This window comes from Amaranthus tricolor, chromosome 17 (genome assembly GCF_026212465.1).
Source record: "Amaranthus tricolor cultivar Red isolate AtriRed21 chromosome 17, ASM2621246v1, whole genome shotgun sequence".
Lineage (NCBI taxonomy): Eukaryota > Viridiplantae > Streptophyta > Magnoliopsida > Caryophyllales > Amaranthaceae > Amaranthus > Amaranthus tricolor.
In genome coordinates, this window is record NC_080063.1 from 4,144,367 (window position 1) to 4,170,547 (window position 26,181).

At 34.8% G+C, this 26,181-nt stretch overlaps 1 protein-coding gene and 1 long non-coding RNA gene across 9 annotated transcripts; one reads left to right on the forward strand and one right to left on the reverse strand.

Annotated features, from left to right (window-relative positions):
- Nucleotides 1-1,207: 1,207 nt before the first annotated feature.
- On the reverse strand, nt 1,208-6,490 carry LOC130804221 (uncharacterized). 4 transcript variants are annotated; one of them, XR_009039990.1, is made up of 3 exons: nt 3,536-6,490; nt 2,325-2,442; nt 1,217-2,038 (listed from the first exon to the last, which is right to left on the reverse strand). XR_009039990.1 is itself a non-coding variant. In XM_057668588.1 (2 exons), the coding sequence occupies exons 1-2, from the start codon at nt 6,000-6,002 to the stop codon at nt 2,393-2,395; spliced, it is 2,517 nt and encodes an 838-aa protein (XP_057524571.1). In that variant the 5' UTR covers nt 6,003-6,490; the 3' UTR covers nt 1,208-2,392. The 4 variants fall into 4 exon arrangements, 2 of the variants coding, with proteins under 2 accessions (XP_057524571.1, XP_057524572.1); XR_009039989.1 differs by having other exon boundaries at nt 1,218-2,042; XM_057668588.1 differs by having other exon boundaries at nt 1,208-2,442.
- A 3,501-nt stretch (nt 6,491-9,991) lies between these two features.
- On the forward strand, nt 9,992-23,596 carry LOC130803470 (uncharacterized). 5 transcript variants are annotated; one of them, XR_009039906.1, is made up of 5 exons: nt 9,992-10,299; nt 13,153-15,303; nt 15,485-17,247; nt 21,620-22,568; nt 22,657-23,596. It is a non-coding gene; the product is annotated as an uncharacterized LOC130803470 (long non-coding RNA). The 5 variants fall into 5 exon arrangements; XR_009039908.1 differs by having other exon boundaries at nt 22,744-23,596; XR_009039907.1 differs by having other exon boundaries at nt 9,993-10,299; nt 13,176-15,303.
- Nucleotides 23,597-26,181: the final 2,585 nt, after the last annotated feature.

Genomic DNA, 26,181 nt, shown 5'->3' on the forward strand with positions numbered 1-26,181 from the left:
GTTTATTAATGCTCTATGTCAGTAAAGAATATCAATTTTTTAATTGTAGTTATAAAATACTTTTAAATGTAGAGTCACATTGCTTGAACGGATCTCATTAGATTTTAGGTATGATCAAGAATCGTATTTAGATCCTATGACTCAATTTATTATTTCTCATGAGATCCTACCATCACTATAATTCTACTTAATATCTAAATGGCTCATTTATTTTTAATTTAATCATAAAATCATAAAATTGTATATTAAAAATTGAAATTTTATGAACAATGTTTTATGCCTATCTACTATCATCAAGGTCATTTTAGAAATCGAAAATTTAAAAACAAGGGTAAGAATAATTATCTCCCATTACTTAATTGCATATCCTTATAGATTATTTATTAAAGTTATATATTACATTGTTTTTAATGGGTAAGAAAATCACATACATGTATTTGTTTTTAATGCGTAAAAAAATTTTTTTTAGAGTTTTTAGAAATAATTGACGTTACCAATGGTTCTATACTTAAATTAAAAAAGCTACATATTGGTCATGTGTGTTCCTTTTGTTCCTTTTGAAATCAAGGTAATGAAAGTTAAGGACCATTGCCCTAACACTTTTAATCAAAAAAAAATTAGTTGTAAATTTTTTAAAAAAATTTAAACTAATATTAATAAGTTTGATTAAGTTATTAGGCTTTTTTTGAGTATAATATTTCTCAAAGCTCACATAATTATACCTAATGTTGCAATCTCGATTTAAGAGAGGTGTAAGCAACATTTTATTTCATTACTTTGAACAAAAATTACAAAGAAGTATTTATAAGTGTCAACAAATATTAAAAACAAATTCTTTAATAAAAGAAAAAATTAGTATTAATAATTCAATATTTCACCCAACTGCTATAAATAATTTCAATTTTAAATTATTTTTTAATAATTTAATATTTGCTCTTAGTTTGCTGTCAGCATACTATTAGGTATGCTAATAGCAAGCTAAGGGCAAATGTTGAATGATTATAAAATAAAATGTTATGCTATCAGCAAACAAAAGACAAAAGTTGGAGTATTAAAAAATAATTTAAACGTGTGATTATTTATAGTGATTGGGTGAAAAGTTGAATTATCATAATCAATTTTTCCTTAATGAGATGGTCTCGTAGTGAATGTATATCTATTAAGCTGACCCATGTACAATTAGTGTTTTGAAACCATCACTTATAATTTTAAAGTAATAAATTAGAAAAATAAGCTAATAATATAAACGCGTCTCATAATATGGCAATCTCATATTGGACGAGCTGAATTTTTGAATAAGTTTTTGCGTAGACTTGACTATTTGGATCTAATATTAGGGCCTAATGTCCCCAAAATATTTTATAAATATTATAAAGACAAAAAAATCCCATTTCACAAAATTCAAAGGAATTCCTGTTTTACAAGTCCAGAGAATTTGAGAGACAGAGCAGTTGATACTTGATACTACTACAATATTCCAAAATGGGACCCACCAAACATTCTTCAAATTTCAAAGCATCAGGTGTGCTGAAAGCAACAGTATCAGAAATGATACATGATTGAATAAAATTGAAGTTAAAGCATAAATCTTTCTCTCTTTCTTTATAAACCAACAACACACAACCCAGAAAAACAGAATTACATTGACATCAGACCAAAATAATCAATCCAAAAAAGATGTCAACAGAGAACCTTTAGCTAACAAAGAATGAAGATGATCAATAATATTGACATAAAGTTGAATAATAAAAAGGAAAGGACTAAAAAGTTGCAAACTTAAAATGGAAGCTAATGTACAAAGTCTAAAATGTCTACTCTAATAGGAGTATGGATTATCGACTAATTCTCTCTAACGACCTGTGCGAGATACTGAGTTGATGACTACTACGACTGTCTAATCCTGCAAAATTATCAAATTAATATCGCCAAATCTTGACATTCAAATCAAATTTGCGAAATCTCTATCGCCTTTTCTTCTGTTTGTTTCTTCACAATAGAGTCATTCTGTCGTTTTGGGGTCCTCACAGTGAGCAGCAATCTGTCTTTAACATGAACATTATCAGCTTAAGCTTGATTTGATTTGATACAATACGACCCCAAAATTAACTTTTTTTTGGGTTTTTTCGGGTTTTTTTGCTGAATCGCAGCAACCACCAAAGGTTCAAAAAAGACTCCCCCTTCTTTTATGGTGGGGTTGAGCAGACTCAAAAGACAAGTGCAACTCCAGCTAAAAAGAATGTTTTTTTTTTTTTGCTCTCGTATCTATTGCTACACCTCACAAGATATAGCCGTGTCTTTGATAGACAAGGGAATCGAGAAGTTACCGTTTATTTATGCTGAACTATATTCTGGGATCTACTACATGGAAAGAATTGCAACTTTGGTGTTAGGACTAAGGAGGCCTTTCGAGTACAACAGTTTCGTCTTCTGAGGCTGCAGTTACTGTAAAAACAGAACAGAACTAGTGTTAGTCTTTCAGTTCATTCAGTATATGATTCTATTATTCATCAATTATTGAAAAATGAATAAAAGATGACACCCCTTTTATGAGACAGACATACACAGGAAAAGCTTGAAAATAAAGTTCAGTGGGAAGGAAAGCTAAAACCCAGAAAGGAAACATATGGCCTGCATTGAGTAAGTGATATGGATATGCAACTCCTATTGCGATCAACAGTAACAGACAGCCATCTTCAAGTTATTACATTAAACTGTTCAGGCAAACGGATAGCCTAAATAATCGACCAAGAATGCAAAAGTATTGAAAGAATAGAAGTATAAAAGCATGTTTAAGTTTTGACATGAATAACAAGGATAATGATAACAAAGCAGGGTTCATACAGAAAACGTTTACTGGATACACACGACTCAACATCAACGATAAGCCTGAAGAATTTGCAAAAACCGTAACACAAACTGCTTCACAAGTCAAGCTAGACAAAACTTAATCGAGGGTAAATCGAGAAAATCAATGGTTGTGTGCCAACATCTTAAATATGGACATACGGGTTTCTGCATTTTGAACAAATCAATGGCACAAATGATATGTATATATATATATATATACATTGCAACTTACAGATAAGATGAATGAAAAAATAAGGTGAAATAATGTAAAGGAGAAAGAAAAACTTATCTCCTTGAAAATAATCATTACTCAAACCAACGGTTACATCAATTCTTGCTGCTCATCATGAAATCCTCAAACTAGTATCTAATCTATATCTAAAGGGATAGAAAGTCATAGCCAGGAAAGGAACAAATCATAACTCAAATCAGGCATCTAAAGAGAAATAAATACAAAAAACAAAACCCTACAAATTTAGCTCCTTTCACCATAATCCATGGACCTAAATTATCTTCAGAGTGTAAGACAAAAATACAAAGGTGGAAGGAGTAAATAAAGTGGCTAAAAGAATTCAATAAATTCTGCTATAAGATATACTTCTAAAAGAAGAAAAGAACAGGCACTGCATTGCATTGACAGTATATGATCATGGACCAATAAAAATCTCATTTAGAACATCATCCTCACCGGTTGCAGAAGCAAAAAGCTCCTCATCCTTATCTTCCTCACTTGTGAAATCCCGTCGCTCAAGCTTCAAATGAGCAGCTATGAAAATCATCTTTTGTGCTCTATCCATACCGAACCTTGAACGACCATGGGTTTGAACCCATTTCAGCAATGAAGAATTGAATTTAAAACTGCGAGCTGTGGCATGAAGGAAGATAAGCCTCAGGGCAACCTTCCCTAGTGATTTGAACTCAGGAAGATAAGTTTCCCAAACAAGCCTACTACCATGAGGATTGGCAATCTTCATCTTTCCAGTTATAGGATCTCTCTGCTTCACCTGTACAGCTTGTGCATAAACAGGATCGAGTCCTTCTGTCCTCCATTTCATTAATTCCATTAATGCAATGTGTGCTTCCTCCCTCGAAACAAGTCGAGTTATGAGCTTGTCAACATCCTTTTCTTGCTCAGGTGTAAGGTACTTGAATGGTGGAAGGTATTTCCCACTGCTGTCCCTTATCAAATAAAGAGGGTCGAGTATATATGCAGCCGCCCAAGCTGGGTGATAGTTCTTCCTGAACCGTCGTTCAATCATCTTGTCAATAGGCTCTTCAGCAATGTGGAACTTAGCACACCAATCTTTCATCTTAGTCCTAACCTCTTCCCACAAATGAAGGCATTGCCCAACTAAAGGCCTATCAGTTTCAAATTCATGAGTCATTTCTTTCACCAATTTTACCAATGAGCGCACCGCGTCTAAGTCATTCCAAAACCCTACATCCCGAATCATCTCCCCAAATTCTCTAGCAACCGGGTCCTCCATTGATATTATCTTGTATGATTCATCTAAGAGTACCAGTTGCAGCACTCGCGCTGAGCTCATTATGTCTTCAATCAAACCATAAACAGGCTCGAAATTAAAAATTTCGTGCTCTTTCGTAGGAACTCGAAGTAAACAAGCAAGACCATACTCTCTTAATTGGTGCTTGTGGAAGCTATTCCGCACCTGGGTTTTGTTATTCAGAAAATTTGCGAGCTTAAAACAATTCTCAGCAACATTCTTAAACAAAGGTAGCTCCCTATAAAAATCCTTGATCAAACTGTTAAAGGCTTGATACTGACAAGAAAGATTAATCATCCATTGATTCTGAACCTCTAAATTCTTCAATGCTGAACTCTTAAACTTATCAGCTACTACACCTACACACCGCTGTAGACCATTGCCACAAATGTCTGCCATTGTTTCCCAAATCACTTCTTCAGCATACTTACAAGGAACCTGCCCACCAGTAAATACAGCCCTCCTATAAACACTGGTACCATTGGGCAAATTAACAGTCAAATTTACCAGATTTTCCTCAAAACCACCCTTGGATTTCCATCCATCAGAAGCAATTTGGAAGAACATAGCATCTCTAATTCTAACCTCAGACTCATTCCTGACTTCCTCGTACCTAGAATCCAACCTAGACCCACAAAATTCCCTCTTAGAAGCCTCAGGGACACCCACTTGATTAAGGAAGGCCTTAAACTTAGGATGCTCTAAGCTTGAAAATGACACAGACCCACATGATTCATACACCCAATCACTCAAATAATCAAGAGCACAATCTACTTGACACTTGCTTAAAGAAGGTCCAGGTGATGCTTTAGGACTCTTCAATCTTTTTATACTGTCCTCAAACATACCTCGAGCATCAGACAAATCATCCCCTCTTCTTCCTCCTCCTCCTCCTCCTCCTCCTCCTCCTCCACCACCACCACCACCCCTGGTAGCCAAATTTTGATTAACAATAAGATGATGATGTTGTGGTTGTTGTTGGTTAGGTTGATGAACCACCAATGCACCACTACCACCTGAAAAACCCATCTCAGAGCAATACCTAGACGGGTCAATTACACTAATAGGAGCCACATATGAAGCATTAGCAGCACCTATAGCGTTCGAATTGGTGTTAGGAGTAGTCCCACCACTTCCACCACCAACTTCACCACCACCAGAACTCGAGGAGCTTCTCTTACGGTGGTTAAATTGCGGAGGAGTGGGAGTAGTAGTATTAGTATTACTACCAGGACTAACAATAGTAGAAGGCATAGTACTAGTGGAAGTAATAGTAGGACCACAAGGAACAACAACACCTCCAGAAGAAAGAGACTGAGAATCGACAAGGGGAGGAGGAGAAACAGAAGACAAAGGTCTAGGAGTGGTAGGAGAGCTAAAATTAGGACATGTACCCCTCTTAAGATGTTCAGAAGCGGTTCTAGAAGGATTAGAAGCACTAAACATGGTATCACATAAACAACACTTCAATTTAACCGCCTTAGGAAGACCGTTGTCGGCGTTATGAACCAACAATGGTTCTAAATGAGCCCAATACCAAGCCCCTTTACCTCTTACAGCCTTGTTACGCACCGTTAGAAGACTTTCATACCTTTTATGCACGGCTTTCGCCGTTGCTTCATCCCCCGTATTCTCCCCTGTCGCCGACATTTTCCACACAAATAACAAACTACGCAAATGGGGTTGTTTTTTTCCGTTATTTGTCGTGTAGAATCAGAATTCGGGACATACATTTACCCGTAAAGAACTGTTTGTTTTCTCTGGGGCTTCTGTTTCCGGCGATCCTCCATTACAAGACACAAGAATTCAAGATTAAGAACACCGAAAAAATGGGAAAAAAATGGGAAAGAAAAGGGAAAGAAGAATTGAATGATCTGAAATGAGAAGTCAATGAAATGGGTTTGTTAGTTTGTTACAGCAAGTTTTTTGGCGGAGTTCTTTCGCAGTGAGTGATGGATAATTAGAGAGAAGAGAGAGAAAGAGGGAGAATAGGAGAGAGAAAGAATTTGGGAAGGGAGAATGACTAATGAGAAAGTGCTGTTTTTGTGAAGTCCTTATTATTCGTGATTAATTACACGCGCTTTATAATTGCGAGTGGGATTTGGTTTTTAATTGTCTTGATTAATTGAAGCCTTACCCAAAGTCCAACGTACGAAATCACTACGCGACATTTGTCCGTACACTCACTCTTTTCTCGCGCGTGAATTTCACGAGCTTGTATTTTTCATGTTTTTCATTTTTAATGGAAAAATAAAAAAAAATTTCTAGGAGATGAGAAAAATGAAATAAAACTTTAATGTTGGTGTTGTTAAAGAAAGGGCCCCTTAAGATAATGGAGGAGGATGAATTAGAATTAGGCCTATTTTTTTTATTTTTTTTCAACCTATCTTTTATGGTGGGAGCCATCCATGGTTATTGTTTGTTTCTAACTTTTTGGTTTTATTTTTTAATTGGATACTATTTTTTAAATAAAAAACCCTCCATTTAGAAGTGTACTAGTAATAAAAAATGAAAATTTGATATTTGTGGAGATTTTTCTTGCATAAGCAAAATTGGCTTTCCTTTTGAGCCTTGTTATTCATGTGGTCATATTCAATAGGGGTGTGAAGGGTATATATAAAAGGGGTAACCTAGGAATTTAATGGATTCCCCCACCAATATTTGTTGGGGTTGGGAAATGTTGACCAATAAGAATTGAAAGATGATATATTTTGGTGTTTGAATAAGTAATATGATACCAAAACTACAATGGAATCCAACCTTGTGTGTTTTCAAGAGCCTCAAGAAGTAGGTAGCATACACAATTTTGGCAAACAACATGCTATATTGCTCTTTTGCCCCTATTTTAACCCTTATTGTTCATTACTACTCATTTTATCTCGTATCTTTAGTTATAAGTATAATTTTGAGCAGTGTCATTTTTAATCTTAAGCAAGGTAGAAATTTGTTTAGGACTCAAAGATAGAAAGAGCCCAATACCTAAATTTAGCAATATTTTCATGTAAGACGTAGAATATCGCTCGTTAGATTGTAACTTTACTTTTGCCAAACATCCAAATTAACCCTCTACATAAAGAGTCTATTTCTTCCATTTTGCCTAAGCCCATAAAACATCAGCACTGTTTGTGAGCAAATTAAGAAAAAAAAGAAAAAAAATGTTTTGTAAGAAAGTGGACAAAATAAGTGAATTAGATGAAAATAAAATTTAAATGCGTGGAGATAAATCAAAAAAATGTGTGAATTATCGCAAAAATAAATAGATAAATAAAGTAAAACTTGATTTTTTTAGGAAGAAAAATATAATAAAATTTGTATGAATGAGGGATCACGTTATTAATCATTTTGTGATATGGCAACTATGGAAGAAGGTGGCAACCTAGCTACTAGATTTCAATGCATTTTCAGACCTAATTTTGTGAATGTCATAACATTCTATACGCTTGCTACTTGCTACTGGCTACTTGCTACTTGCTAATGCTATCTTGAATTATGGGTTAGTTGATTAGATTTACTTTTATTATTCTATTGCACAACGTTTAATTTAAATTAAAATGGAATGTGAACAAACTGCAATTTTATAATTGGGTTCAGTAAATATACAATTTGCAGGTTGACTGATTTTTTTAAATTTTTTACTAATCCATATCGTAACTATAATCGCAAAATTGCATTTTATTTGTGGTCTAGTTCACAGAGTGTCATTTGTTTTCTTATTATGCAGTTCTGATATTAGTTACAAATACAATTTATACTCAGTATTATAATGGAAAGCAAAAATATTAATAATCGTGTCAACCCATACTGTATCAAATATGAATTATGGTCTTATCCAATTCGATGATTTAGTATTTTTATGTGATTTGAAAATTTTTTCAAATCGCAATCATAGTTTGGTATTGTTTATACATAAAAAAAATTCAAATTTAAACTATGTCTAAGCCTAATTAGTAATTAGGTTAAATTCACATTTGTAAGTTGTTTAATTTTCAAGTATAATCAAGCAACTTGTCATGTTATAGTTTTTGGATTTAATTTTTTTGTGAGATTTAGCATAATTTAACTTTTATATCATGTGATTTCAATATCTAGCTAAACTTGAAATTTCAAGTTTATTTAATTGTAATGATGTTCAACAAATTTGTCACAAAAACAATGCTGTTTAAAGTGACGACATTATTTTGTTATTTTTTTCAATCAAATCTAAAGTCACAAATATTTTATTGATTAGGTTGCCAATGATGAGAGGTAGAGGTGCTTATGGGCGGGTTTGGGTGGGTAGCGAATCGGGTAGTACCTAAAAAATCTACCCGCGGATTCAAATATTTAAAAGCCCCCGCATTAGCGAGCATGTTTTTTTGTCACTACCCGCCTATTTTTAAAGCAGGCGAGACCCTCGAGTAGGCGGGTATGTATTATATAAAAATTAAAATATAATCTAAATTATAAAGTTAAGTTTTAATAACAATTAAAATATAATACATTGTCCAAAATAATCTAATTACATGAATATAAAACATTATGTTGGATAATCCAACAAAAGCATTGCATCATCAATTTATCTTACTACGGAGTACGAAGTACAGACATATACATCTCCAATCATAATAAATAAAAAAAATTATTAAAGTGGGTACGAACTCTAATTACTAAAATTAGGTATGTAGTAGACTAGTAGTACTAGACACTAGACTACTAGTTTCATAATCAATAGAATTAATTATTTAATAATTAATATACTAAACTTAGCGGGTGGGCAGGTATACTCGCGGGGTTTTTTTGGCGTCGCTACCCGCTCATTTATCTTGGCGGGCAGGTATTATCCGTCCAAATTTAAATTTCTTTTGAAAAACGTTGTTAATTCCGCCCGTTTTTCGAGTCGAATGGGTTGAGCATGGCGGGTAGCCCGCCCATGAACAGAGGAGTTAGACATTTGATTCAAACCCTTAATAGTGCAAAATAAACTGTTAACTAAAAGTGTAGTTTGCACCTTTAAATTAAATATATTACTTTAGCTAGCGGTTCACAATGGGAATGTAGCATTTTAAGTAGCATTTGTCCCTTTTATTTTCATCACATATCATTTTATTTGTCCCGCTAATTTTAAGTATATTTTTTGGCTATAGTCTCACTCTCATTCTTTAAATTTCATCCAAAAATCTTTTTTGTCCTCATCCTCTAACTTAATTTTCCTAACTTAGGAACAAAAACTGTGATAAATTTGTTATTGAGCTTGTACAGAACAAGACTCATAGATGGAGAGATGGGCACACACAAACTCGATAAAGTTCCATTCTAAAACCAATTGGTATTAAGAAGAGTAGTCTATCAAGAATTCCTTCTGTCACATTAGATTTGAATCAAAGAGAAAGTGAGAGTTTTTAAGAAAAAAGTGAATAAATAAAGAGAGAAAATGAATTATATGGATGCAATTAAAAGAAAGTTATAATGTATGGACAAGATTAAAAGGAAGTAATAGGTTATTGTCTAAAAATAAAAATGACAAATAATGTTTTTTAAGTGAAACATGATGAATATATGTAATAGTCCAACCTCTCTTTATTTTTTAAATATGAAATCATAAATGATTTAATTTTAAAGAAAGATCCCTAGATGTAGATGTTAATTCATAGGGACAAAGGGTAATTTGGTGTGAGAACAATTTTTTTGGGTACAAATTCACTAAACAACTTTCCCTCAAAGAAACCGAGGGAGATTGAGAATTGAGTATTGAGTATTGAGTATTGAGTATTGACGAAGCAGTCAGGCCTCAGTAGTCAGGCCTCAGTAGTCGCCTAGTCGGCACTCGACACTAAAAAGTCGCAGTTTACAAAACGACTCCACGTCCCTCACTATCTTCCACAAAGTACCTGATTCCGTTGAAGATTTCCTGCTCCAGTGAACTACTCAAACAACATTAAACTTCTGTTTACCATTTCTATTATTCAAGGTTCTTTCTCTCTTTTTCTCGCTATACTTAATTTCCATTATACTTTTTTTTTTATTTAACCTGCTTTATTGCTACCATATACGAATGGTTTCCTCCATTTTTTCGCCCTAATTTTGAATTTATTGTTCGCATCTGTAAACCCTAATTACTCTTATTTTCTGATTTCTTTTGCCTAATGTTTTGTTTTCTTCCGTTATGCTTGGTTCGTTGTTATTTGTCATGATTTTTCGTGTCCATTTCGTTGCTGGCCTATGTTAGGAATTTTGAGGATTGTAGTCATGGAAAATGCTGAACATTGCTTTCAATAGAGTACTAGTTATATAGAGTGACATATAAGGTTAGCTATCTTTGTTCTGATGTTATGGAAATAGGACCTTTGTCGGATTATGCATGGTTGAAATCTTGTCCAGATGATTTGCTGTTATGTTTTATTTGGTTTGTTCCAAGATTCAACTTCCTTTCTATGGTTCGATCATTACACCCAGGTGATAATTAGGATTTATTTTGGGAAGAAGGGCATATCTATTTCATGCTCCATTATAGAAACAATGCTGTCTAATATTTTGTAAATCCTTTTTTTTTGTTGTGAATTGTCATTAGTAGGGGTTAATGATTTCTTATGGAACTTCTCAGGGAATAAGAGTTTAGCTTAATCAATTCTGGAAGAGAAGGGGGCAATCTAACATGGAAGGGTAGGGGTTATTTATAGCTTTATGGTTATTTTGGAATGAGGATATGGCCAATAAACTAGGCCAGTTTGAACCTGGGGGCTGAGAATGTCTGAATTTTGGGATTGAAATTTCATGCCCAAATCTTATAAGAACTTTTCGAAAAAGTAAACTTATTTAAACAAAAAATTTAAAAATAAGGATTCATAGGCTTGGTTCCCAAATCATCCCGTAGGTGCTCCTCTTCTGAAATTTTCCAGTTCCTTTACATCTTAGGAATACTACTTGCTGGTCTGACAGCTACATAGTTAGGAATTCCGTGCTTACTAATTTCTATTGCATCCATTCCTTTGGCTAGAACTTGACTCTTTCCCCTCTCTGCCATCACGAAACTATTCTGTCCAACAATCCTCTCCATAGGCTTACCACTAGATGTGACTACAGATCTTGAAAACTAGGTGCAAAGACTCGCTTCTCTCACTGGTTCTCTTTAGGAAGATTATTCTAAAGAAAAAAAAAGGAATTATAGAGAAGAAAATTAAAGCCAAGATAGCAATCAATAACAGGATATCTTAAAAAATAAGTTGACAAACATTAACACATACATGCAACTTCATCAAAGGATCCATTCATAGGGCGTAAATCCTCTCACCTTTTGTTTTCAAATGCAACTACCGTTAATTCGACATCAATGAAATGTGTGCACGTTGTGTTTCTCCGATTATATGGTGACATTTACAATATGTTCAATCCAATTTAAATTGTATCAAACCGTAGATATTCGATCAATTGGAAACTAAAAAAAATCTTGGCCTTCCACAAAAACAATTTGCGGGTTCGAAAATGATGACGTTCTCACCCAATTAAAAAATGGACTCACATGTAAGCTTGATAGGCTAACATATAAGCTTGATAGACTACTCTTTCTATTACCAATTGCTTTTAGGATGAAATCTCATTAAATTTGTGTGCAGTCAACTCACTTATTGAGCGGGTCTAATTGCGTACAAGACCAATAAAAAATTTATCATGGCATCAGAGCCGAAGGCTCGATTAAAAACTAAATGATAAGTCCGAAAAGAATGGTGTTCCTACCTTAATTGATTACTCTCACATACGAACTTGATAGGGGTTTGCATGTGGAGAAGGTTGTTGGCATGGTTTGTCCCCAATCAATGAATCAAAGATATTATGCACACGTTATAAGTCATTAGAGCCATTTCTCCCGTTGTCATATGGTTTTGGAATGATATCTCCTTGACTTATGAAGTGTGCGAATTTCTTGTTTTTCTAATTATATGCTGACATTCACAATAAGTCCAACCCAATCTAACATAAAGGTGCCAAAAAACATGTTTTAGGTTGTTGTAATCGGTATTTCATGGTTTAGCCCGATATTTGGCGGTACGATAATTACATCATCCCCGTTAATGCATCATCATGTTTGTGGATCGCAACTATGATCACTATCACATTTTTGCACTATGGTGCAAGGTGCCTAGCTGCACAAAGCTCCTTAAATTAAAGGGTCTAAAATGTTAGTTTACATTACTTTTGCATTAGTTTAATTATTTGTTTTTAGGCCCTAAATTTCAAAAGGAAGGTAAAAAAAATGGCCTAATATATCATTGTGTATTTTTGCTTTCCCTAGCATTTTTATGGTTCCCTAATCATTCTTCTTTTGATATCAGTGTAATTATAGTTAAAAATCTAGTATGTGAATGTTGGTAAGTTTTGCTTCTTCCGTGTCCTTTTCATTAGCACATCCTTGTTGTTCACTATCTAATGCACTGCTTTGATCCACAATATATGCAATTATACAAAAGTAAATATTGAGGTATAATTTGAAAAACGTTGATATTGTGAAAGTATGAATTAAGACGAATCAAATAAAATCTTACTTGAGTGCTTTATTTTATAAAAGTCAGAAGGAGATTACAAGACAAGTTTGGTAGATGAATAGTATTTAATTACATTTTGATTAGAATTAGAATTACTGAAAGCAGTGAAAGAGTATTTGCATTACTTTTGTTTATATTAATTAACAAGTAATTCTAGTTGGAGATTTACTTTTTGAGGGTATTTCGGACAAAATATTCTATATTATCTTTTTTCAATTAAATTGCTTGTTTATAATGACTCTTTTTCAAGCATACTTACTATTTGCAACTTATGTATACATCAGTACATGTGTGTTTGCCAATGTAGTAATGGAGTTCAAAATTTTCCTATAACGCGCTTGGAATAAAGGGTATGAAGATAGTAGTCGCTACCTTGGAGACTGGCAATCCTGATGTTTCATTTGGAGGTGGCCCAATGGTAGATTCTGGTGCTGAGCAAGTTGAACATAAAGAATATATAGAGAAACTGCTTCTTATAAACAACTTTTTAAAGTCGAGTCTTTGTTAAAAGTGTGGATGAAGGATATGAAGCAGGCATTCCAATTCCTGAGTTTCTGAAATATGGGCATAAATGATCTCAATAAGGTTGACAAAAGATGTAAATGTTGAGGAAGTACAGAATGAATATAGAGATTCTGCTGCTTATAAATAACCACCCTTGTAAGTCAAGAGTCTCTTGATAATGATGTAAATGAAGAAAATGAACCAAGGTTTTCAATGCCTGAACAGCATCCAGGACCACTGAACAAGTGAGCTTAATGATATTCACAGACAGAGAAAATGTTGCGAATGTGCAGAAGGAATGTAAAGACCATTCCCAATGAGGTTGACAAAAACATGGGAAGTTTTGAGGAAGTGCAAATAGAAGCTGCTGATACTGAAGTATCTGAGTCACAGGATGAATAAAAAATAGATCAGGTGTTTAGTTCCAGTTTTGCAAAGCCACATTCTCTGGGAAAGGAAAAAAAAAGAATGCCAAGCATGAACCTTTGAAGCCTGGAAGCTTGACGAAAGATGACCGTGTATGTTATCAACCTGATCAACTTGGTGAATATGTTGGAGCATTAGCACGTTTTTCTAATAGTGGTGAAGTCTAGCATTATCTCTTTATCATTTGGTAGGTAATGACACCATATTTGACTTTCAGTGTCATGAGGATTGGTAGATTGTGATGCCGATCCACTTCTTGAGAATCAAGGGATACAGGATGACATTGAACATTTACATTCAATGAATGGAGTTCATGTCAAGAAAGGGCTTCATAACCGCAACACAATCTGAATGATATTGTATACCAAAGAAGAAAAGAGAAAAGCATCGCAATTTAATGTGAGACAATGTATTACCTTGCTGGGGAATTTGAGGATGATATTGTTTTAACTTCCTGTACGCTGGTGCTAAGAAAAAACTATCCGAGTTCCTTAAAGATGATTTAACTCCTCCTTAGGCCACTAAAACTATCGATGTAGCTAAGGTTTTAAGTGCTGCAATACCAAGTCCTCAGCAATCATACAAAGTTGTTGTATGCATTAGCAGAGCAGCAAGCCAAATGACCGGATCATCAGCAAATACCAAAGGTTGCAAACTTGCAATTAGGGAAGTAACAATGAACATTCAGGGCATGCTGCTGATGCCGTAATAAGAACTTTGAAATGGATCTCTGACTGAAGGCAAACCAATAAAAGCAAAAAAAATTATTTGGATGATGTGATCTCGTATCTTCACTTATCTGCATAAGATCCCATGAAAAAATGCAGCTTCGTGGGTGAGATTGTTAGTTTTTTATGTAAATTCAGAATTTTCTGTCACAACTCAGCGACGATGAATGCAATAAGAACTATTAACCCACAGTTCCTGTTGCTGAATCCTTTGAGGCTTTACGATTTGATGATAGAAATGGCTAGCTGGACTGACGTGGTTGTCCAAGGTAATACTAAAGCTAAACCAACTAGACGTGGTTGTAAGAGAAAATTTCAACAGGTTGTTTCTCGTGATAATGAGAAGCATCTTCAACTAAAGCCTAAGAAATAATCCAGAAAAAGTCATATCATAGTGATTATGAAGTAGTTCCTGAGATGCCTACGGAGGACGATAAGCTCCTAAACCTGCCAACGGCCCAACAGAGCTCATGCTGAACTTAGAAGCTGGGTTCTACTTTTAGCGTTGAGTTTGAGCAAAAGGTTCAGGTGTTTTGGGTCTTTGAAGGAATCGGAGGCAGAAGTAGATATGCAAAACAGTCTTGCTAGAGGTGTTAAAAAATTGTTCAGATGCTGAAGTTGCTTATAATACTGCTGCAACGTTTTACATTTTTGAGTCAACGCTAATCAACTACCAGCTAATTATACGCCTTCTGTTTCCTTTAGAAGTTCACCCCTTCTTTGACAAATGCAAAAGAGAATCCAACTTAACGTCTTGTCCCCATCGAGGATTTTCAGGTATGAGCATGAGCATCACACCTTCTTGCTTGTTCACCATTCAATGAGGGGAAATAACTAATACTGTGGGTAAAACGCTTTAGCATCGGCTGATTTTTGAGCAATCTCTAATTTTTTAGCTTCTTTTGTGACTGGTGTTTTAGCATTTTTGTAAATTTGCCAGTAATGTTGTGATGTTCAGGTCAATGCTGGAGTATACACCTACTGCTTTGTGGATTGTAGGTATGATAAACAGCAGCATATTCGACAGAGAAGGTAACGTGGCATTTTTCTGGTCACTGCATTTTACTTTCTGTTGTCCCTTGCTATTTCGATATTGAGGAAGGTTATTCATGTTTCTGTACCTTGAAGCTTTATGCAGAAGCTCAGCATGACAATGCTAGTAAGGCCACCTTGGCATCTTACAAATTATTAATTTTCAAACATTTTGTTGTCCGGAATTGATGTATTTTGTCTAATCAACTCAGCATGAGCATTTCATGAGAAGCTCTTGTATTCCCTTCCCTTCTTCCAAGAGAGTTACTCTCACTGTTCTTATGACTTTGCCACACTTTTTTTTAATCTATCCTTTTTATTTTGCTCCAGTTTCTTTTTATGGAGATGTCTTTTTATAGAAATGTCACCACCACTTTCTTTCATTCACATCCAAACATTTCAACTTAATATCTTCTACACAAATTGAATGGTCTCACCATATCTTAATCTTTGTGCAATGCTCCTTTGTTGCAATCTAAAATGTACCGAGGGAGTATTGATGAATCAAATAGGAGAATTAGCTTTTTTGATGCCTAATGAATTGCATATAACTTTCAAGAAGCTGTCATGAGCTTTAGAGGAGCCATTAAATTTTCACATCTGTAACATTTTATGGGAACGTTTTACCGTTTACTTAACCAATTAGATTTTTATATCTTCGAGAAGAAATTGATCATCACTTATATTTTCTTCTATTCATTCCATTCTATTGTTATAAGATCAGGCGAATCCTAATTATTTATGTCATTCTTCACTCTTGTTATCCAGGTTAAATCCGAGTTTCCTCTTTCTATTTTAATCTCATCAATGCTCAAACCTTCCACTTTTCTTACTTGTGCAGTTGTCCATTCTCCATCATTCTTTGCATATGATGAAACGAACATAAACGATTTTCTTTCATTTTATGTTTACTATTTGCGATTCAATTTTGAATTCTATTTGTTGGGGTATAAGTCATCCATCTTTAACATACGCATCTCAACTACTCCATTTTCCTACAATGATTACTTCTAAAAGCACACCATTTTGATTCATATAGTAGTGTTGGTCTAATCACACATCGATTGAATTTTCCTATTGACTTTAGTTGCACACTTCGGTTTGCATAATTTTTTTAGTCATAGTTATCCATTTTAGTTATCTTCGCTGAATCGTATGCTTTACTTGGCAATATCTCTAACAATCTCTTTATGTTGGTTTCTTTGTAGTCCAATCTATATTGTTTGATTAACACTTTAGCATTGTTGTTGAGAGGGAATTGGTGAACAAACTGCAATCCCAAACTCTTACAGTTTACAATTGAGGGTAGCTTTTCTGTTGAATTTGGGATTAGCGACAATCTTAGTTCTTCTTGGTTCTATCTTTTGCACCCAATTGAGATCACTCTTGACTCCCTTTGAAACATCTACAACAAATAATGTAATCCTCACTGGGCCAGCCTTCCATATTGATCAACCCCTTACTGATTGTCTTGTTAGATTGTATTTCTCTTGATTTTCTATCTAGTCTAATTGTAAACTCTACATCTTTGCTGTAAACCCCAATGTACTTTTGCAGGTTTTGTCAATTTTATTCTTGAACATGAAATCAATTGAATGATTATAGTTCATTTGAATTGAATCTTAATACTTCTGCAGAGATGCATGTGGTTATGAAAAAGATCTTCATACCAGAATACATTCTATGCAGGTATAAGTTCTGAACCTCCTGAGCATGGTAATTGATAGATAATGTGTGTTCAGTTCAGGTCTTATTTCGAGTTTGGGTGACAAAATATTGGGGCTTGTTTTTAGAACTGAACTGAAAAAAAGTGGACAAGAATCGAATTTCATTTTGAAGATGAAAGCAGCCAAACAAATAAATTAACCTTCACTTTAGTGTAGGAATATCGTACACCATTGGGTAGTGGTAACTTTTTTTTTTATTGAGGTGAGCTAGTGGTGATTTTCTATTTTTCCCGGGCAAGGTCACGGTAAGCTTCTTTTTCTTTTTTTTTTTTTTGAGGTAAGGTAGGGGCAATTTTTATCTTTTGTCGGGTTAATCATAATCGTTTCCTTAACCCTTTGACGAAGGAAAGGGAAAAATATTTTTCTGTAAATGGTGACAAACGAGCTTTTATTATAATGATAAAAGCATAAATTTTTAACTACTAGAATAATTCATGATTCTGAAGGTAAGTATTGGTTAGATAGCAAGTGGATTTGTCTTTACTGAGCCACTAACCCTTTGAAATGTCCAAATTACGTTGAATCCCCGAGACAGGAAAAAATGAGCAAAAGGTACATATCCTATTATTGGGTCCCATCATTTACCAATAAGGAAGCTTTCACATGAAGGTTGTGGAAAATAATTTAGTACTTCCTCTATCCTCTTTGATTAGCGTAGAGAAAGAGAGTAATTTTTAAGGATGTGGTAATAAATAAAGAGAGAGAATGAATTGTGTGGATGAAATTAAAAGAGAGTTAAAATGTATAAATGAAATTAAAAAAAGTGGTAGACCATCACCCAAAAATAGAAATTATGCAAATTAAATAGGATGGACTAAAACGAAAAAGGCTATAAATTCAATAGAACGGTGACTGAATGACTTATACCTATAAGCTATGATGTCATTATAAAGCTCTCTAAAAAGAGAAAAATATTATGACCAAAAGTCATCTTTGTAAATTTCGTCTTTATAAAAAGGCTTGAAAAGATATATGGCGGGCCATTTGAAGGCTTGACACCTTGTAAATTGTTAAAATTAGCAGTAGTTATGGTGGGAAATTATTAACACAGCTGGATTCATCTACCACATTACTATTATTATTGTTGATCGGACCCATTAGATACAAAGGGTAGAGTACATAGTTTTGGACATTTACCTTGGGATACTACGCAGAACTTGTTTCCTGAGATGGACATTTTTTCAAGGTGAAAAATACTCTCTCTTTTATTTTGCACCTGTTGCAAAATGAAGTAGATAAAATTTTAGTGGAAAGAAAATTTAGGCTGGAGAACAGATAAAAACAAATAGAGGATATAAAAATATAGTTAAGATGAAAAGAGAGTATAAGTTTATAATGAGAATAAAATAAAAATAGTGGGGTTGTTGTCTAAAAAAGGAAGAGTGTAAAATCAATGAGAAATGATGTAAAATAAAAAGGACAAGGATAAGTGAGTTATATTTATCAAATAAAACTAAATTTACAGCATTCTTGTTAGCCTAGGCAAACCGTTTAAGTTTTTTATGAGAGACGGTCTCTTTAAGAGATCATTTTTAATTAGATTGGTCTAAAGTTTCTTAGTAGGCATTAAGAATATTGTAATTAGGCATTTAAAATATTATAAGTAGTTAAGTACACACTCGGTGGGCATTAAGTATATTATACGTAGGCATTAAAGCATTGTAAGTAGGCTTTAAAGATATAGTAAGTAGGTTAGTAGGTTAAGTTTTTCGATAGACATTAAAAATATTGTAAGTAGGCGTATTTTAAGTGCTTTTTCGGTGGGCATTAAGTATATAAGTCAGCAATAAAGATAATGTAAGTAGGCATTAAGGATATAGTAAGTGGACATTAAGGTTTAATGGGTTGAGTCTACGAAACGTCTCTCGAAGAGACGGTCTCACAAAAGATCGGTTGTTTAAAGAGTATGAGAAGCTCTAACTTGACTTTTATTTGCATTTATTTAATTAGAAATTTAGTATTTATAGATATATTGAAGATTTAACTATCAATTTAAGCTTTTAATTGAGTTGAATTTTTTGACATGGTATCAATGAGGAAGATTCATCTTGCTTCTATATACCTCTAAGTGAAAGAGTTCTCATGTTAGACAACGTCATAGAGTATATAACATATAGTATATAACATATATCAAGAGCTTCTTGTTGTAGAAAGTGGATGAGCTTTCAACGCATTTCTAAGGGAAGATAGGGTTTTGTCATTGAAAGAGACCCTAAGCGAAAGCATACTTGAAGCAACACAAGTTGCTCTAAAAGGGCATGAAAAAAAAAATAATTGCTCATTAAACTCGTCTGAAAAGGAAAAAACTGGGCAGTTAGAATCAACATATACTCCCCACAATTAAAATAGGGCATTATTATATATCGTGATCGTTTTTATTTTATCGCCACCCCAATCTAATGAAATTACGAATTTGCTTCTGGACTTAAAACTTGTTTAACAAATGTAAATCGCATTTAATAACGCTATTATCACTTAATAACACTATTATCGCGACTCTATATATATTGAATTTTTAGAGGCATCCTTGTAGGATATACGAATTCAAACACGGTACTATCTCTCTAAAAACTCTCTAAAAACGTTCTTCGATTTTAAACGAGCTGTTAATTGGAATCGATTAACTATGGCTAACGAAAGCGACTATGAATCGGATCTGGTACGTACTTTAATCGATTTGAATCGGTGTATTTTTTTTTAAAAAAAATGAAGTCGCAAAAACTGGGCGAGTAGACCACGGTTCAGTCGCACAAAACGTGCGAGTGAACCACGGTCCAGTCGCACAAGTGCGACTGGTTTCTTTATTTATTTATTTATTTTTAATTTACATTATTATTTAAATTATTATCATTAATATTATTATTAATATTATTATTATTATTAATATTATTTTTATTTTTTTATTATTGTTATTATTATTATTATTATTATTATTATTATTATTATTATTATTATTATTAATTTTTGTTATTATTATCATTAATGTAAGTAATTTATATTATTAACATTACTATTATTTTGTTATTATTTATTTAAATAATTTATAATTATATGTTATTATCATTATTTTCTTATTTTTTAATATTAATTTGTTTTATTATTATTACAATTATTTTATTATATTTTTTGTATAGTTATTAATATTAATTATTTAAGTAAATTATAATTTTTAATTAATATTAATTTTTATTAGTAATATTTTAATGTTAATTATTAAAGTAATTTATAATTTTCATTTATTATTGAATGTTTTTATTATTATTGTTTGTATGTATAATTTTTTAATGACCTAATGTATGGTTTGTTTTATATTTTAAATTTGTAGGACTTTGAAAACTTAGGAGACAACGTAGATTACTCCGGTAGATTTGTTGCGAATAGGAAATTTGTTTTCTTAGATGAATTACATAGTTGGGCCGATGCGATAACAATAACAATTGGTTTTTAATTTACACGTGCTTCTTATAAACAAAAAGAAGGACGTTCAAGAGTTAGTGTGTATTTAAGATGTCACCGCTGTGGTAATATTAGGGTTGATTTACATAATCTAGATGAAACTGCCCGACCTGGTTCTAAAAGTAGAAGTTTTGGGTATAAATTTTTGATTGTAGCAAGTAGTCGTAAACCAGGAGAAAGACCTTGGACGGTAAGGGTGTGTCTTGGTGAAAAAAGAAGACATAACCACCCGTTTTTAGTGTACAGAGATGATCTAGGATCAATGTAGATATTCGGGAGCACATACTACAGCGTAGTGCAATCGGCCTTTATCATGACTTCTATTAAAGAAAATTTTCCTGGTTTTTTACTAGTATGAATCAGATTTATAATGCTAGGCAATCAATAAGGAGGGAAGAGATGGAGGGTAGGACTCCCCTTCAACACTGTCTTAATATGGCCACAGAATTTAATTGCGTGGTCTGGACAAACTTGGATAAGGAAGGGGGATTGAGCAGATTATTAGTTGTAAATCCCACCTCTATCCAAATGATACGTACGTGGCCGTATGTTGTGTTAATAGATACAACGTACAAAACAAACAAACAAAAGTGGCCACTGTGTGAAGTGATCGGAATGACGCCAACCAATCACAACTTCTTGGTTGCGTTCTGTTTGATGCGAGATGAGGTGGTTGTGTCATATTCGAGGGTGTTGCAAGGATTGAGAGATATTTTTGGCACAGCTTAGACTCCTAGCGTCCTTCTAACTGATCGAGATGAAGGTTTATCTGTAGCTATTCGTGACGTCTTCCCAGTTAAAAAGGTTTTGTTGATTAATTATTGTTGTTTTATCTATTGAATATGTCTTAATTACGTTCAATGTTGTGTTTAATGTAGATGTGCGGCATTTGTTATGCATTTGACATATTTCAAACGTCGTTTAGAACATGGTGAATAAGTTGTGTGGCAGGAAAAGAAATCAACAAGGGCATGTATTCAGGAAAAGTAGATGGAACCCCTTGGTTAAAAGTTCTACAATCGACGAATTTGAACAGAGATGGCAATCAATCGTGACTACCTGGTCGGTTGGGAACAAAAAGGTCATTCGGTATTTGGCTGGAACATGGATTCCACTTAGAGAGAAATTTGTGCATGCGTGGACGAATGAATATTTACACATGGGTAACCAGACTACCAGCAAAGTTGAAAGCCAACACTCGTCTTTCAAGTATTATCTTGGTAGCGGTAATAGCTCATTTGATACCCTGTTCAAAAGGGCACACGCACAGATTACAAACCAGCAAGCCAGGATCCGACAAGCGCTACAGGAATCCATGAATTCTGTAGTAAGTTCGTTGTGACAACATTTCTTTATACATTTATATCGCCACGTATCTATCTAGGTCTTGGAGCAGCTGCGGCTTGAGCATAACCGTATGTTAAATTTGGGTGATTATGTATTTAACAAATGCGGTTGTGTGCTTTAACGCACTCATGGATTGCCGTGTGCTTGTTATTTATATATGTCCATCGGTTCACAAGGTGCTTTGTATTTGGATGACATTCATCTATTCTGGAGTACTTTAACGTACACAGAGGTAAGAGATGACTCCAATGAAGGAGTACGATACGCGAACTCCGATGACAAAGAATACTTTCAATCTTTGGTCGATGAAGTCCTAAAATCTGATCCCGCAGTTGTACGACGCTTGTCTCAAGTACTTGAGTATGAACTACACCCTGATAGAGCCGATATACCTGAGCCTTACGCAAGTACACCTAGAAAGGGAAGACCAACCACAAGCAAAACCCTCAGAAGAAATAAAAGCGCATTTCAACTTATTCGGTACATGACTTTCCTTTCCGTTATTTAAATTAGTTTTGTTACATCTTAATCTTACTAACCTTATTTTCAATAATTGCAAATGATCCAGGAGGTCGTGATTTTTCACTGTTTCCATGGCCTAATCACATCCCATACATTCTTCCTCCTTACTTGTTTGATTTGATTGATGTGTTAGGTCATAGTAACTATGGATTTAGAGCTATTGCCGCCACAGAGTTAGGAGGCGAGGAGGCATGGCCTCTTTTAAGACGTGCTATGTGTATGGAAATGCAATTGAACAGAGACCAATATATAAATTTGTACTTATCGCAGGAGTTGTTAGACGATGTTATATTTAGAATTGGTTCACACGGCAATGGACTTGCTCCTTATATTCACTAGGTGGATGCACCGATGGCATTGTACTCTACAGCAACGTTTCTTAACATTGGCATTGTTTATTCTGGTTTTGCTGACGGTAATTCGCTGTATAACTGTTTGGTTCTTCCGTTAAGGAAAGCATCGGGCGTGCATAGTGTCAACAAAGTTATACATATATGTTGGGTAAATGGAAATCATTTTTGTTCAACTATTAATGAACGATGATTCATCTCCACTGCCGCCAGTCCATCAACGTTGGAGAGAAGCAGTTGACAATTTTTTTCAGACATATAGAAATGTATTTTACTAGTAGGATTATGCTTTGGAATAAACTATGCGGGCCACGACCACCACAACGTAATAACACCGCTGAAGATGCTGTAAATTTATATAGTCCATAATGTAACGTGATGTGTAAATCATTATTCAGTTTTAGTATAGAAATTGTAGATGGGATTCAATTTGTAGATAGTCCATAGTTATACTATTGTGTACGTCATTACTATAGAAATTGTAGATGAAACTCATTGTGTATAATAGTGTTGTAAATTAATAAAAGCATTGATGTAAACATGAATTAAATTTAATGTAAAAAGCGTTGATGTAAATAAATAAACGCATTAATGTAAATTAGTTTAAATACAGACTATGAAAGGTTATGCCCCTTAAAAGCTTGCCATTCGGCAAATAAATCTTTTAACATTGTTAAGGTATCTATCTAAAGAATGTCTTTGTCGATGGTTCATTTCTGCAACAGGAGGCAGTCTCGCCAATGGAGCGACTCGACTCGGCCATTCATTCAGAAAGTGAAAAAAAAGGAAAAAGGGTGTGAATAAGATATTAAACAACATCTAAATAACACGACATAATAGAAAACAAATAAATTCAAAAAACTATTGTATTCCAATCTGCTTTCAGCTGGACCAAAACCGACACTCAGTCCTTCGCCGGGGACGACGTATGGGTGGCTCTGAACTAGTCAACGTAACTAAGATCAGCCTCTAATGAAACAGATGCCCGACAAAGTGCCTGATCACCAAGGCAGGCACTATAGGGGAACCTACTCTATGCCTCCAAGTACATAGGCGGAGAAGCAAAGGTCACGGAGTAGGTACCGTGTGCCGGTCGTACAGCCTGGGTTGGTCTCAGAGGAAGGGGGGATAGCCTGCACCAAGCCGACCTGTCGCACTGTCCTCTCCGGCAAATACACCTCGACGATATCAAAGCAAGTGATACTCCCGATGAAAGTGGTGCGTGAGTGCTCATTCAGCAATGCCCTTGGAGAAGTCATGTACGGAGTCCATTCCACCTGCATACAAGCCCAAGTTAACGTATAAAAACAATTAAAATTAAAATAACATGCATAAGAAAGTGTGATGTGATGTACAATACCCGAGTTTCCGTCATGGAGTCTAGTATACTCCTGCAGTCCCTCAGCCTGTTGATCTCACGACCTGGCTTGGGCGTAGACCATGTCTCCGACCTAGTCTTATTAGGCATATTTGCTCGGCGAGGATGAGGGCGGAAGGCGAGAAAGTACTCGTAGATCCATGTCTGGAGCAATGTCAGACAACCCGCAATGGTCTTGCAACCAGCCTTAGATGCCATTCCCAGTTGGCGATACATGTAGGCCAGCGTCACCGCACCCCAGGCGATCTCATCCTGATCGACGTTGACGGCAAGTATCGAGTGAAGTCGCATGCCGGTTCTGGTCTTATCCACCAGCAGGGTAGAGCCGAAAATAGCCATGTAGTAGGCTGTCGACTGGGTATCCATAGCCCGGGACCGATGACACAACTGCATCACTTCAGCAACGTTGACGCAGCCGCTGGTGAATATCCCTTTCCGCCGTAGCTCGGACATGGGCTCCCCAAACAGATTGGTAATACCAACCTACCACTCCTCCTCAGAAGGCTCAACCGATAGAGAACCTTCGATACCTATGCCCAGTATGCGTTGCACGTCGTGCAACATAATCGTCATCTCCCCCCATGGCATGTGGAAGGTATTCGCATCCGGCTGCCACCTCTCCACGAAGGCCGATATCAAAGCACAGTTGATGTGCTGGTGCATAACGTGCGGTAGACGGCCGAGGGGAGTAGCAAGTAGAACATCATACAGCGCATCAGTCATATCCCGCAGTCCAATGATCGCCTCCAACTGCTTCTTCCTACTACGACATTCCAGAACCGGAGGCTTACGCTCAGAGCCGTTAAAAATAAGTTTAGCTATGTGCCTGTCATAGCTCGATATTAGACGCGTATCTATGGGCCCCCCGGGTTGGGGCGATGTGACTAACCAATCCGTTCCAGCGGACTGTGAGCGCCTGCTCATTATCAACGAGACTATGTCCGGCACGCTCAGATGCGCCTGAAGAACTAGGGCCGGCACGTGCGAATCTCCTATCGGGCCCCTGGACCGCAATCCAGTCCACTAGGCGAACAACAGCGCCTTGGTACTCAAGATTATCAGCATCATCATCATCACTAGAAACCCCCCAACTACTCCGGAGGCATCTAGCATGGTCATCAAAACGAGTACGCACTTGGTTCAGCGTACTCGACCGTTGAGCCTCACTGTGTCTGGCAGCCTCTTCCTGCCTAGCTCTCTTAGTAGAACCCGTCACCCCCCTCTCATGAGGGTCCCCTCTGAGTAGGGTAGGCCTAGAACTATTACCGCTCAATAAGTGTCTAAAAAACCCTTTTCTTTTCCTTGATTACCAGCCATTTACTACAATTTTTGATAATTTAATTAACTATTATTAATAAATAAACATAATCAAACGTTACGTTAAATTAACCACATGAACAAAAGACAATAATTAATTAGCAACAATAATATTTAACTAATCATTATCAATAAATATAACGTAAGAACATATTTATTATTATTATTAATATTATTGTAATTAATTTTCTAAATTGACAATAATCATAATAATAATAATAATATTGACAAAAATAATAACATTAATAATAATCATAACAATAATAACACAAACTATAATAATAATCATGACACTAATAACAAAGATAATATTTAAAAATAAAATTAAATAAAAATTTACTAACAATAACAGTAACAATGACAATGACAACAACAACAACAACAACATCACCAACAAAAATAATAAAAATAATATTTAAAAGAATATAAAAAAGTTAATACTAATACTAATACTAATAATAACAATAATAATAATAATAATAATAATAATAATAATAATAATAATAATAATAATAATAATAATATT